At 43.4% G+C, this 12548-nt stretch overlaps 1 protein-coding gene across 1 annotated transcript in view; it reads left to right on the forward strand.

Annotated features, from left to right (window-relative positions):
• The window catches only part of fmn2b (formin 2b), a 64637-nt gene that overhangs the window by 14211 nt on the left and 37878 nt on the right, over positions 1 to 12548 (forward strand). Inside the window, exons 6-9 of the mRNA XM_036516131.1 lie at positions 1076 to 1395; positions 1525 to 2169; positions 3115 to 3259; positions 9733 to 9820. Of these exons, the coding sequence (XP_036372024.1) occupies positions 1076 to 1395; positions 1525 to 2169; positions 3115 to 3259; positions 9733 to 9820 (1198 nt within the window). The remainder of the gene's footprint in view (positions 1 to 1075; positions 1396 to 1524; positions 2170 to 3114; positions 3260 to 9732; positions 9821 to 12548) is intronic.

Genomic DNA, 12548 nt, shown 5'->3' on the forward strand with positions numbered 1-12548 from the left:
TCTATGAAAAATTCCAGTAGACATTTGACATTTTTTAATGAACTCATTCATTTCATTTTCCCAACCTTGAAGTCTGTAAATTTGCCGTTTGAAGGAAACTAGGGTCATCATCGGTGACAGCACATGGAAAGTATTGTATTGCCCCCAGAAAGGAAAATCATCTTCATGAATCTATGAATCTTTTTATAATTCATTAAACTGGTGATCCCATGTTTGACCTGGACATGGTTCAATTCATAAAAAGTCTTTAGCGTGTTTTTATTAGTTCCTTTTGTGATGAAGAAGATGAGGCTGAGATAACCATGTCTTTGAGATTCAAAGAAAAAAAAAATCTTGCATATATAGCATCATGTTCAAACAGTAGGGCTATATCAGGTACATACATCAACGGTTAGATTCTACCATTTGTGTACAAAAGGAAACTGCTGTCTACCGTGACGGTCTGTAATAGCATCCTGACTGCCACTCAGGCAAAACGATACTTGGCAGAGGAGTTTTTATTGCGATTGTAACTGTGCACCAGGAGTGCTGTAAATGCCTCGAACCCCTGTCACTGCTCTCGTTGACTGGGTGCTTTGAAGCTTTTTTGATGCCTTTATCATGGTTGGCCAGTGTTTACGGGGGGAGTCTCAGCTTCTCCTCATGGAGCCCGCAGATGAAACCCGGGAGTCTAGACTTTGTGAACCTCCCGGCTTCTCCCATGAAGCTCCGTTACCCAACTGCCCTCTGGCTGTTTTCCTTTTGCCCGGGATGTGCTGTATCACATTCGTTCGGTCTAATGAGTTTGCGCTGGGGAAACAGTGGTAGATCCCTGAGAGCTGATCGTTTCACTTGGGCATGTTTTTTATGCAAGCTCTTATTTTTTCGGGGGGTGATCCAAGCTGCGTGTCTGCGGTGGTCCAGCGTGAAGAATGTCCTCGCTCGGACGAGAACCTCGGACGCAACCTTACATATAATGGGCCGCGTTCCCGCGGTGGTTTTGGCACTGAGGCGCCGGACCCTTGAGTGAACCCGTGAGTGGCGCAGACGTATTTGTATTCGATTATTTATTTATTTTTTCCCCTCCCCCTCACAGGAGGAGTCCATGCTGAAGACGGTGAAGCTGAAGGAGGAGCACGTCAATGTGATTCAGCAACTGGAGCAGACCATCGAGGACCTGAGGACCAAAATCGCCGAGCTGGAGAAACAGTACCCCCCGCTGGAAAAGGATGTTTGCACTAAGGACCAGGAGTGTGGGAGTGAGCAGGGGGCACTGAAGGACTTCTGTGATGTGGACCTGCAGACCGAAGAAGGCTTGGTGCTGAGCAGCCTGGAGGCCAAGTCAGTGCAGACGTCGCCCGTGGACGAGAGCTTTAAATTCAAAGTGCCTTTACCGGATCAAACGCCATCATCTGCATCTCCCACGGCGCCCGCTGAAGATAGGGGGGTGTTTCCGCCACCCCCTGCTCCTGGCCCCGCCCCTGTCCCTGTCCCCGCCCCCGCCCCCGCTTATCAACCTGAGACAGCTGTACCCATGTCCCCAAAAGCAGGGCCAGGGTTCATCTGTAAATGCCAGCAGCAGCAGCAGAGTGGGATTCAGCCCCCACCCCCGCCGCCTCCGCCGCCTCCACCCCCCCTGCCTGGCATTCCTGGGCCCCCTCCCCCTCCGCCTCCCCCTCCTCCTCTGCCAGGATTCGTGGCTCCACCCCCACCCCCTCCCCTGCCAGGATTACCAGCCCCGCCCCCACCGCCTCCCCTACCTGGCGGTGCAATGCCGCCTCCACCGCCCCCTCTCCCTGGCTCTGCAATGCCCCCACCCCCGCCCCCACCGCCCTTGCCAGGAATGGGTGTACCGCCACCCCCGCCTCCCTTGCCAGGCTGTGCCATACCGCCGCCCCCACCTCCCCCTTTGCCAGGAGCATGTCCCCCTCCACCCCCTCCTCTACCTGGAATGGGACCTCCTCCACCCCCTGGCAGTGCTGGACCTCCACCCCCACCACCCCCACCTCCCCCACTGGGCGCTGGTGCCCCACCTCCAACCTTTGGAATTGGAGCTCTTCCACCCCCTCTGCCAGTGGGACTTTACGCCCTGGGCATGGCGCAAGAGAAGACGGCCCGAAAAGGAGTCATTGAACCACCGCGACCCATGAAGCCCCTCTACTGGACCAGGATACAGCTGCATGCGAAAAAGTAAATCAATGCATTTGGCAATCTGTCTAGTCTGCAACGTGACTCTCCCAGCCATGCTTATTATACGTGTGGTATTGCGATATGTTTTGGATTCTATGATCTAGTCACTGTGATGTATGGTAGTACACTTGGCTTCCCTTGTCTAGTCAGGTTGCACAAGTTCACTTAGGGTAGGACTTGAATAGTGTTATCCTCACACTCACTGGTCTGGTCTGACACTTGCTCATTCAGCTTGAGTACATTTAAGTTCTATTGTGCTGGAAGTTGCTCTGAATAAGAGCATCTGCTAAATGAATGCAATGTAACATGTAGGTGTAGGGATATCTGGGTGTCTGTCTTCACTGTGTAGCAATGTGCACCTGCCTCCCCAACTGTCATCTTCTTGACCCCCGTAAGCAGCCATGAATCTGATTCTTGTTCCTCCAGATTTCCAAATTTCACAAAACTTTGCGCACGCAAGCCAGATTTAGCCGGACACCTCAGACGTCAGAAATAAATCTGGGAGAAATTCACAGTGGAAATGAGAGAAAGATGTCGCGTCGAATGCGGAAAGCCACCGTTTGACCTGAAACAGCTGCCACGCAGCAGCGTGGTCGGCCCTGGCTGAAGCAAGGCCAACCAAACCTCTGATACACACCGGTTTGAGTTTTACCATGAAATCTCAAGTGCCAAGATGTCTGATAAATGGAGATTGCTGAAGCATGAAACAAGAAGTGAACTGTCTGAAGTGAATTATGAAGGGAACTGAACAGCATCAGTTATCTGTTGATAGTTGTCCACAACAAGTCACATGAAACTCAAATCTTAAGTGGGGTTTCAGTTGTTGGGGGGCGCCAGTACATCAACCCTAATGTTAAGTGGGGTTAAAGGGGCTTGGGGCACCAGTGCACCAGTGTTTGTGTTTGACATGTACAAAGGCCTATCGTTTCTCCCCTCCTCCCCCAGGGACGTCGCTGGACTTTTGGTGTGGGAGAAGATTGAGGAGCCCTCCCTGGATTTTGAGGAGTTTGTCGAACTGTTTTCTAAAACCGCGGTGAAGGAGAAGAAAAAGCCTTTGTCGGACACCATCACAAAATCAAAGGGTAAACAGGTGAGTTCGCTTCTCCCAGCCATCCTAATGATTACCTGCTGGCTCTGCTCGAGGGAACACACACTCCTGCCAATGCATCTGCCAAGTGATCAAAGCCTCAATGGTATTGATAAAGAAAAGGGTGATGTTTTGGCTAGAGCTATTCTTGTCAGAGAAATCTCTAGATGATCGATTGCAATAGTGAATGAATGCAACAGGCTGACTTTAGCTCAGCTGACCATGGTAGTGCAAGCATCATCCTTCCCAGCATCCTTTTCCCTGACAACCTTTGGAAGCAGGACATTGTTTGTACCTGATAATCTCCTCCAGATGTAACATGTTTGTGAATTGCAGGGGAATAAACGCTAATTGCGTTTGAATAATCTGTGAAATCGGAAAAAATAACAGTTTACGCATAAAGGAACACATAGCGTTTGATGGAATATGATGATGATGTGTGATGGAAAATACTGCTGTAATTGAATTGGATTACCATGTTGTAGTAATGGCTGTACTCGTCCTGCTTGCTGCCTTGCATTGTGGGTAACATGGCTATGATACGAACAGCAACCCTGTGTAGGTGAGGTCTTATCTTATTGCTCCTCCTGAGGTTCCGGTGACCAACTTGTCGAAAGTAAAGGACTTCTGTGGGATAGACTGGTTTTGGAAACTGTATTGGCTATTTGGCTTTTCAGTGGTTTATTTATTATTTGCCAGGTCTGTACAGTGTGCTGCACCTGTTTGTTGTGTTAGGTTATGAGACACGGTGCGATTTGATGTCGGGCAACAAACAGCAGGTTAGATATCATTCTCGCTCCCTGATATTCTGCCACGCAGCATTGAAGTCCTAGCCTGCTCTGGAGGTTGCTATGGACAGTGTGTGAGATGGTTTTCTGCATTTCAAGCATAAATATTTTCTGACCTCTTTCATTCTTTTGTTTTTTGTTGCAAACTGTTTAATTTCCATCACAGTAGTGATATAAGCACTCTGACTGGCATAATTTTTTCTGTTTACACTGCAACATTTTCCTTTTTGCTCTCATTGTGATGAAACCACAGGTATTAAGTAGATGTCGCAGCAAAGTAAAACAAACAAAAACAAAGTAAAACAAATCAAAGTCTGACAAATATAAGATGCTCATACATAGTCATGATTTTTGGTGTTAATTTATGCCTGCACAACCACCACACAAACTACCAGAACATTCAATTGCACTGTATACACCTTTATTGAAAATTCTGGCAGGAGTTGTTGGATTAATAGCAGATGACCTTTCTGTCTATGGCCAAGTGGAGCTGAAAATGGTATGCGCATGAACTGAAGAATAAAAGGATATTGCAAAAATAATAAAGTAGTGAGGCGAAATATAAAAGAAACAGAAAACTCTTGATTAATTTTCTTTCCCTCACCAGTGTTTTGAAAATGTCACATAGAAGCTGCTGAATGCTGGGAAGTGGTGTTTACTCTTATTTAATTTAAAACACCCTTGTTTGACTGGCCCTGTAATAACATGTGGCTTCTCGGAGCGGACGGGTTCTTTCAAGCCGTGGGCCCACGGTAGGGCCCCTGTCCGACGGGAGATGGATCGTCCTTGACCCGTCCCCTCTGGATCTGAGGTAGTCCTGTCAGACCCTCCACGTTGCGAAACGGGCGGCCATGTCCGACCTCTACCAGATGGCTCGGCTCAGAGCTTCCCTACCTGGCAGGCCGCGGGCTCCTCGCACGTCAGATCGTTTGAAACCAACGGGCCGTCGAGAGGGACCTACCAACTTAGCAGAGCCTTTTAAGTGTTGCATTTTCATAACTGTTTGATGCGGGACGGACATGTTGACACCTTCAGTAAGTGAGAGGGGAGAAGAAAAACTTTCCTTCATCATCATGGACAGGATGGTTTCCAGGCATCCAGAAGGATTATTGACATCCCTAGGTGTTGTGTTGTGGACTGCTAAAAGCAGGAAGGCCTTACTTACAGTTGAGAGCAGTCTGGACGAGTTTGTTTCAGAATGTATTGTGGCCTTGTGTTTTCCACCATGACCATGAAAGAAAGAAACATATGACTAGACGAGCCATGGTAGAAAACAATGGTGCCAGTTAACTCTGAATCTCACATTTCATACGATCATCATTGTTTTTTTTTTTTTATGACTCAACCATGACATCGTGTCTTCTCTGGTAGACGTTTATCCATTTGGTCACGTCTTAAAAATGCCTGAGTCGAGCTTTTAATTGCTCCCTTTCAGCTCTTTATTTATGTAGTTATTGTTTGTTCGCTCTCCCCAGCTGCTCTGTGCTAGAGGGGTTCTGAATGGGGCTGATCAAAGATGCTCAGCATTGCACAGTTGCCACAAGCAGTCACTCCTGAGCAGAATTTGCACCACAGCGCTGTCCTGAAAATATTTCCGTCTGTCTAGTGTGGAACAAATTTTATCTGACAGTAATTTCTGGTCCTTTTGTTACAGTTTTTGAAGGGAGGAGTGGTTTTTTTGTATGTATGATTTTCGGACAAGTGAAGGATAATCCTAGCAGTAAGAAACGGTGGGATACAAGAGCAAATGGATGAAATTGTTAGCATGTTGTCCACTGTTTTGTAGTGTTAGTATTGCAGCTAAGGCTAATGCTCTTTAGTTCCACCCCAAAAGGTTTATATGTTGCTGGGATGAGGCTAAGCTACAGAAAAATATCTTGGTGATGTAATAAAGAAAACAAATATATTTGTATGTATTTCAGTCCGTGATATGCAGATTATTCTGGTGACAGATTGACAGATTATTTTAGGACAGCCCTTCAGTTTCTCACCAATTCCATGCTTTCTTCCAAAGGATGGTGCATGGGTCTCTTTTGAAGCCGTACACAGCAGTCAGTTACAGTTTGATTAAATTAACATGAATAGCAATTAGGGGTGAGACGATCCATTAAGATATTGTTCGCCGTGTTGCTGTCTGTGTCGAGATTTGGCAGCATGGATCACAACATGTGTTTTTGGCTCACTTATGATTAGATTTTAGTGAGCAGATGCTGTGTTTCAGGTGAATAAAATGTTGGGATCCATTTATTAACCGTATTTATAGACTGCACTTTTCAAATTGGTTAAATGTGGGAACTTTTTGCTTTTTTTGTTAATTCCATTTCCAGTCATTTTGATAAGTGCAGTTTTAGTGTTTACTTCTGTTAGTTGTAAAGTTTGTTATTGTTCTACTTCGGTAAAATGATCATTTTTAAACATCCATGTGTTTGAAATAGTGCTGATTACAAATAATTACAAGCTGGACCAGACTTTTCATGATGTTATACAGATCATGTCACAACCCCTGATATTGATCTTGTGATCTCACAAGCTTCTTTGTCAGACACACCTGTAAGTAGTGAATGAGTTGTCTGTTAGTTTTGTCCTCCAGTAATGACCGTGCACTCCACTATTGGGAAATCACTGTGATGTCACAGGTTATGAGCCATATATTTTGTGGAGCAGAACCAAATCCATTTTGCTGTTAATCAGAAAAAAAAAAAAAACATGTCTGGATTTCGGCATCCATGGCTTTCCCCTGAAGGACGGGCCCTTAGGAGAGATGGAGTACTGGGGTTACGTTGCTACATGTTTAAAGTTGTTTTTTGCATCTGGTATCATCTGATCAGGAAGACTTGGAAGTCACTGTCTCCGCAGCCTGCAGACCGCTAATTCAATGAATTTTTGCTGCTCCTTTTTGCTGTTGGATTCTGGTTTTGAAAACTAGAGCCCATTTATTTTATTAGGCCTTTCCCATAAGCAGTTTTGCAAGCCCTTTCACTGAAATGGTGCCACATGTGCATTTTTTTTTAAATCAGGTTTTGCTGTAACAATCTGTTTGACACATGAAATGACAGACTATTTTCAATTTCCGAAAGGGCTCGACAAATTGAATTTCACGCTTTCATTTTGTTGAGACGGCCTTTTTAAATGATTCTTTTTTTCCCCACTGAATTGAACATTGTATTTCGGATTCATATGTTCTATCACTTTTGGAAACGTTGTTTTTTAAAACCCCAGTCTGGAAACAATTTTGGTCGCCAAATAAAGTGTTTGGGAAATCCAGTTGTTGCAACAATTGACCTCGAAATAGTTGGGTAAGGAATCTCACCTTTGATGTGCCACGGCGCTATGGAAATGCATTTTGCCGACCATGTTTAAAACATTACCTCAGACAGCGACTGATTGAAATAATTGGTATCTTTTTTTATGTATAATTACCAGAGGTTCCTCAGACAACATTACTTTTTCCTTTTTTAATTATACAAAGCATGTCATTAATTGGGTATATTTCTTGGTATTTTTCCCCAGTAAAAGCTTTCTAACTGGGAAAAGATAAAGTAAGCATGAGCTATCTATATGTGTGTGTGTGTGGGTGTGGGTGTGTGTGGGTGCACACTTTGTGCAGTGTGGTATTATATTGATATATAAAATCTCCAAATATTTTACATTTGTACTCGTTTTTGGTCCCCCAAGGTTGGTCTTGGCAAGCATTTCGTGCACATTAATTATAGCCCACTGTAAAAAGGCTTGATTTAAGAAAAACATTTTAACATTGAAATGGAAGACTGGATGAAACTTAAGCTTTATCGTTTTGCATAATGTTTGTGGTTAAGTCTTGGCAGCACAGGATGAAACTGTCTAGTAAATTTCTGGCTATTGAATATGAACATCAGACAAAAATTCACAATTCCACTAGTTCTCATTAACTTGTGGACGTTGGGAAATACTCCAGCGCACCAATAAATAAGCACAAAAAATGAGTATGTGAATCAATTTGATCTAGTCTTATTTTCAAGTAATTTCCTTTTTGTCTCATGTTTGAGGATGCTGATGTCACCTTGGATTGGCATTGTGGGGTATGTTTCAACTCTGGAACATTTATTACAATATAAAGTTGCCTGTCCATCTAGGTTTCTGCATTTGTGTAGAACTCTTAAGTTTCTAATTGTACTGTTGTGGTACTTTTGATCATAGATCAAAATCAATAAGTTTTTTTTTTTGGAACTTCATTAAGCTTGGGCTCCCCTCTGATGTCACATCCAATGAAGTGAATGGTTTCGCAACCCATGCATGACGCAGGGTAGACGTCAGTTAGCTGGAATTTTACTCCAGTTGTGGAGGTAATCGGGAGAGAAACGATGTGACTCCCTTTCTCCCAACATCACAGGCTGCCTTATTTATTTTTGTTGGTGTGTAGCTTTTCAGAGCATATTGAGGCTGTTTATGTAGTCTCCTCTTAGTTGATAGTTTCCCGTGACACATTGGAAGAGAACAAGGTGAGGTCTTTGGATCGTCTGTTTATATTCAGAGGAATGTTTTTCGGGCTTGAATACACTTCTGCTTGGTTTCAGAAATGTTTCCAGACCTAAGTGCCAGCCAAAGCTTGACTGAGGGGAAAAACTGACCATTGTCCGAAGCTTTTGATAAAAATCTGGAAACATGGTTAAAAGAATTGCTTTTTGTTCTCTAGGTTGGAGTAAAGAACAAATGAAACTATAGTCTTGTGGTAAGGTGACCTGGACTTCCCCTCTTGAAGCAGACATTCTGGCCTGTATTTAAAGCCCCACAAAGCTAATTATTTAATCAGGGAAGGAGTTGGAGTGTGCCACAGCTGCTAGCTGATGGGAAGTTGAGGCTATTAATTTCTAATCATACACAGATTTTTATCCCCCTTTTAATTATCATTTTCCTGATTCCTTAATTGTCTGTCAAAAGGGGTCTGCCTCGCCTTGGGAACTATAAAAGTCTAAAACAAAGGAAATTTAATCCAGCATATATCCAAATGGTTTCTATTATAGTGAAGACAGAATATGTATGCCGTATAGTTTGCAGTCTGGTTTGTCGAGGGGCCAGACTGAAGGCAGCACAGAATGTATGGTGAATTGCCTTTAGTCTAAATGGAACAGACAAGAGCGAGATCTAATCCTGAACTTGGAGTGAGCAGTGGTGTTGCGTTAACAGTGCTGAGAATATTGTACCAAAAAATGGTAGTCCTAAAACAGGAGTGCAGTGACTTATTCCCTGATGACAGCTGCAGACTTTGTGTAGTTGTATCCCCATAGCAGTTGTTCAGTAGTGAATAGCTAAGAGTATCCATTGAACATGCTTTCTCTATGTGAGCAGCGTGCTGCTTTTTCTGTAAAGGGCCAGTATTTCAAGTGCTATTATGTTTGGTGAATACAGGTCAAAGCAGACAGTAACACATTAAATAGGATGTCCAGTTTTTCAAATCAATTTGTCATCAAGGTTATGCGACCTGTCCTCTTTCTTGCAGAGCTGCTTGTAGTGACCGTCACAACGAGCGGCAGTAAACCACCTCAGGCGTTGAAGATTTCTTCCAATGCTGTCAAGGAAAAAAATAATAAAGTAATATTAACACAAGTTAAACTGTTTATTTCAAAGGCGCGGTTTGTTTCAGATAGGGTTTTTTCCCCCACTCTGCATGAGGAGAGAGGAGCTGTCACGGCCCTGTCTTGGTTCTTGCAGGTGGTGAAGCTGCTGAGCAACAAACGGTCTCAGGCGGTGGGGATCCTGATGTCCAGCCTGCACTTGGACATGAAGGACATCCAACATGGTGAGTACAGTAATGGGTCACCACAGCGCCTCCCTCTGGAGATGCCCTGGAATAGCACGGCAGAGGTTTAAATGGCCATTAGTGTTTGGGCGGTTACCAACATCCTACCCATCCCCGCAGCTCATTTACTGTTTGACCCAGCCTGCACAGGAGCAGAGAACAAGTCCTTTTTGTATACTTCAGTGTTAGTTCAGATCGGTTATACTACCTGTGGATAGATTCCCCCAGTGCGGGGTGTCTGCAAGATGGTGTTCATGTGGTCAGCTGCACTTACGGTACTCTCTGTGGCCAAAGGGACTAAATCAGGCTGTAGGCAGTCCAGCAGAATTGCCCAGCTCTCATCAATCAGTCATTCATAGTCCCAGTGGAATCCATTGTTAATCAATCATCACTGAACAAACTTACAATTCTTACTGTAATGTTAACCATCACTTTCCATTATTCCTGGCTGCATTTCCCTCTCACGCTACAAGAATAACACCGTTTCTGTTGGATATACTTCAGCAGGGGCCCAAGAACTTGCGTCTGTTTGATGAAACTTTGGGCTGGAGAAGTGGGGGTGAGGGGGGAGGGGGTGTGCCTTAGAGGGGCCTATTCCTTTAGGTCTGATAGTGGTTTAGGGTCATGCACAAACTCATGCAACTGTGGCCGTGTTTTGTTTTTTTTTGTTTTTTTGTTTTTTAAACGGAAGAGTTGTTGGTTGTCATTGTTTCTCCTCTGACGTGTTTGTACCGTATATCTCTCAGCCATCGCAGATTTCAGAATTGCAATGAGCATACTTCCTCTGGCGGTTATCTGCTGATTTCAGGAAAACTCATTCACCATAAGTGTAAACAATGTCGTGAGATCCATGTTTGGGCAGAGCTCCCCCCACCCGGTCTCCATGATGGGCGTACCCGCATCTCAAAACGGAGGTGCTGTTCTCAGCTATTGGCATGGTCATTTCTCCAAATGAAAGACATACACTTAAAATTTGCTTATAGATATATGGCTGTGATCTGTCAAGAGACAAGAATAGTCATGTCCTTTTCCATTTTAAAAGAACAAAAATCACAAAATCACTCTTGTTTTTTATTACTATTATTATTATTATTATGAACATGAACTTAAAATTTAAGAATGCCGAAAACTGAGTGTTGGTAACTGTGCTTGTATCTTTAGATCTGCATATTTAGTAATCTTTCTAGAGTTCTTGTCACAGACGACTCACAGTACCATAACAGACTAAACATCAGTCTCCCGTGCGGTGCTGCTTGCAACAAAACAAAGTGGGAAGGGACCCATTTGCATGATTTGCTCAAGCGTATGTGGTTTTTAAACTTTAATACTGCTGTGGGAGCGGAAGTTCATAACCTTTGTGTAATCTTGCTTGTGTTAATTGTAGTTGGAATGGACATGTTGTTAGACACCCCTCTGGGTGCTTTGGGGTGCTGTGCTGTGATGGGTGTAGGATATTTTCCCATAAGACCCATATAAGCAGGCTCTTGCTGGACTCAGCAAGTATAATCAGTGGGTTTAATCAATCACTACTGTCAAGTTGAGCGACACACATCCATGCATTTTGTTTCATTTCTTTTCCATTGTTATTTTGAAAGCCATGTTTTTTTTTTTGTTCTTTTTTTGAACATAGAGTTGAAATCCAACATGTTCTGTGAAATATTTCATCGCTCGCTTAGACTTCCTGAAACACTTTTGAGTAGTAGTCGAACAGCTAGGCGCCGGCTCTGGCGCCGAGAGGTACGCGGTATTTTGGAAGCTGGCAGATGGAGCTCAGTTAAGTCATAGAGGGAAATCTGAAAACAATGATATGGTCCTTTCCCTCAGTCAAATATTTAACTCAGTTTGAGTTAATAATGAGAACCAAATGAAGAAAAGGGGTTTGTCTCACATCTGTGCTGGTGGTAAGTGCGCCGAGCGGCTCCCTAGAAGGAATGTAGGCTATCAAAGAGGCAAAGCCGTAAACGGAAGGGAAACGGTTTGTGGAAAAATGTAGGCTACACTGTGCATTGTAAACAATTTTTCCTCCTTTGAAGTTCCCCCATCATGTCCTGCATCAAGCCTGCGATGTGCTGTGCTATGAGTTTGGTTACTCACCACCATTTCAGGGGCCTTGCTTGTAACATTTGTTTGTTCTTTTGAATGTCATTTGTGTTTAATCGAACTAAAATTCTCAGTTTGTGAACATTAGATTCGGTCTTTGTTGGAAGCGAAGGATTTATCAGTCAAATTTCATGCAAGAAATTCTTCGTTTTTTTTGCCCAAATGTAGTATTTCGACATGACCGGTTCTGTACCTTTGAAGCTACCAATAGGAACAAAGCCGTAAATTAAGTGTGTTTGCCACATTTACGACATTCTCCTTATTGAATACATTTGTTTAAAAATGGGAACCATAAGTGTACACATATAAAAAGGATAAAAAGATTTTAGCTTTCAGAGCTCCACTGTAGATAACTTGATTTATGAGAGATAAAAACAACAAAAAACTGACATTTATTTTACCTTTTTTTTTTTTTTTTTTTTTTTTAAACATCAGTGGGTAATGGATGGAATGTCAGTGTACATTTCATTCTGGTGCCAAGAGAATTTGTACTTAATTTCCATCTAATCAATGTGTTTATACATTTTCAAACTCTGAGACACATGGTACGGTTATTCTAGATGCGCTCTAGTCATGGGGATTATACAGTTCCTTTGTTAGGTGCCCAGAGTTTCAGAGGAATTCTTCA

Source organism: Megalops cyprinoides, chromosome 1 (assembly GCF_013368585.1).
Source record: "Megalops cyprinoides isolate fMegCyp1 chromosome 1, fMegCyp1.pri, whole genome shotgun sequence".
In the NCBI taxonomy this organism is placed as follows: domain Eukaryota; kingdom Metazoa; phylum Chordata; class Actinopteri; order Elopiformes; family Megalopidae; genus Megalops; species Megalops cyprinoides.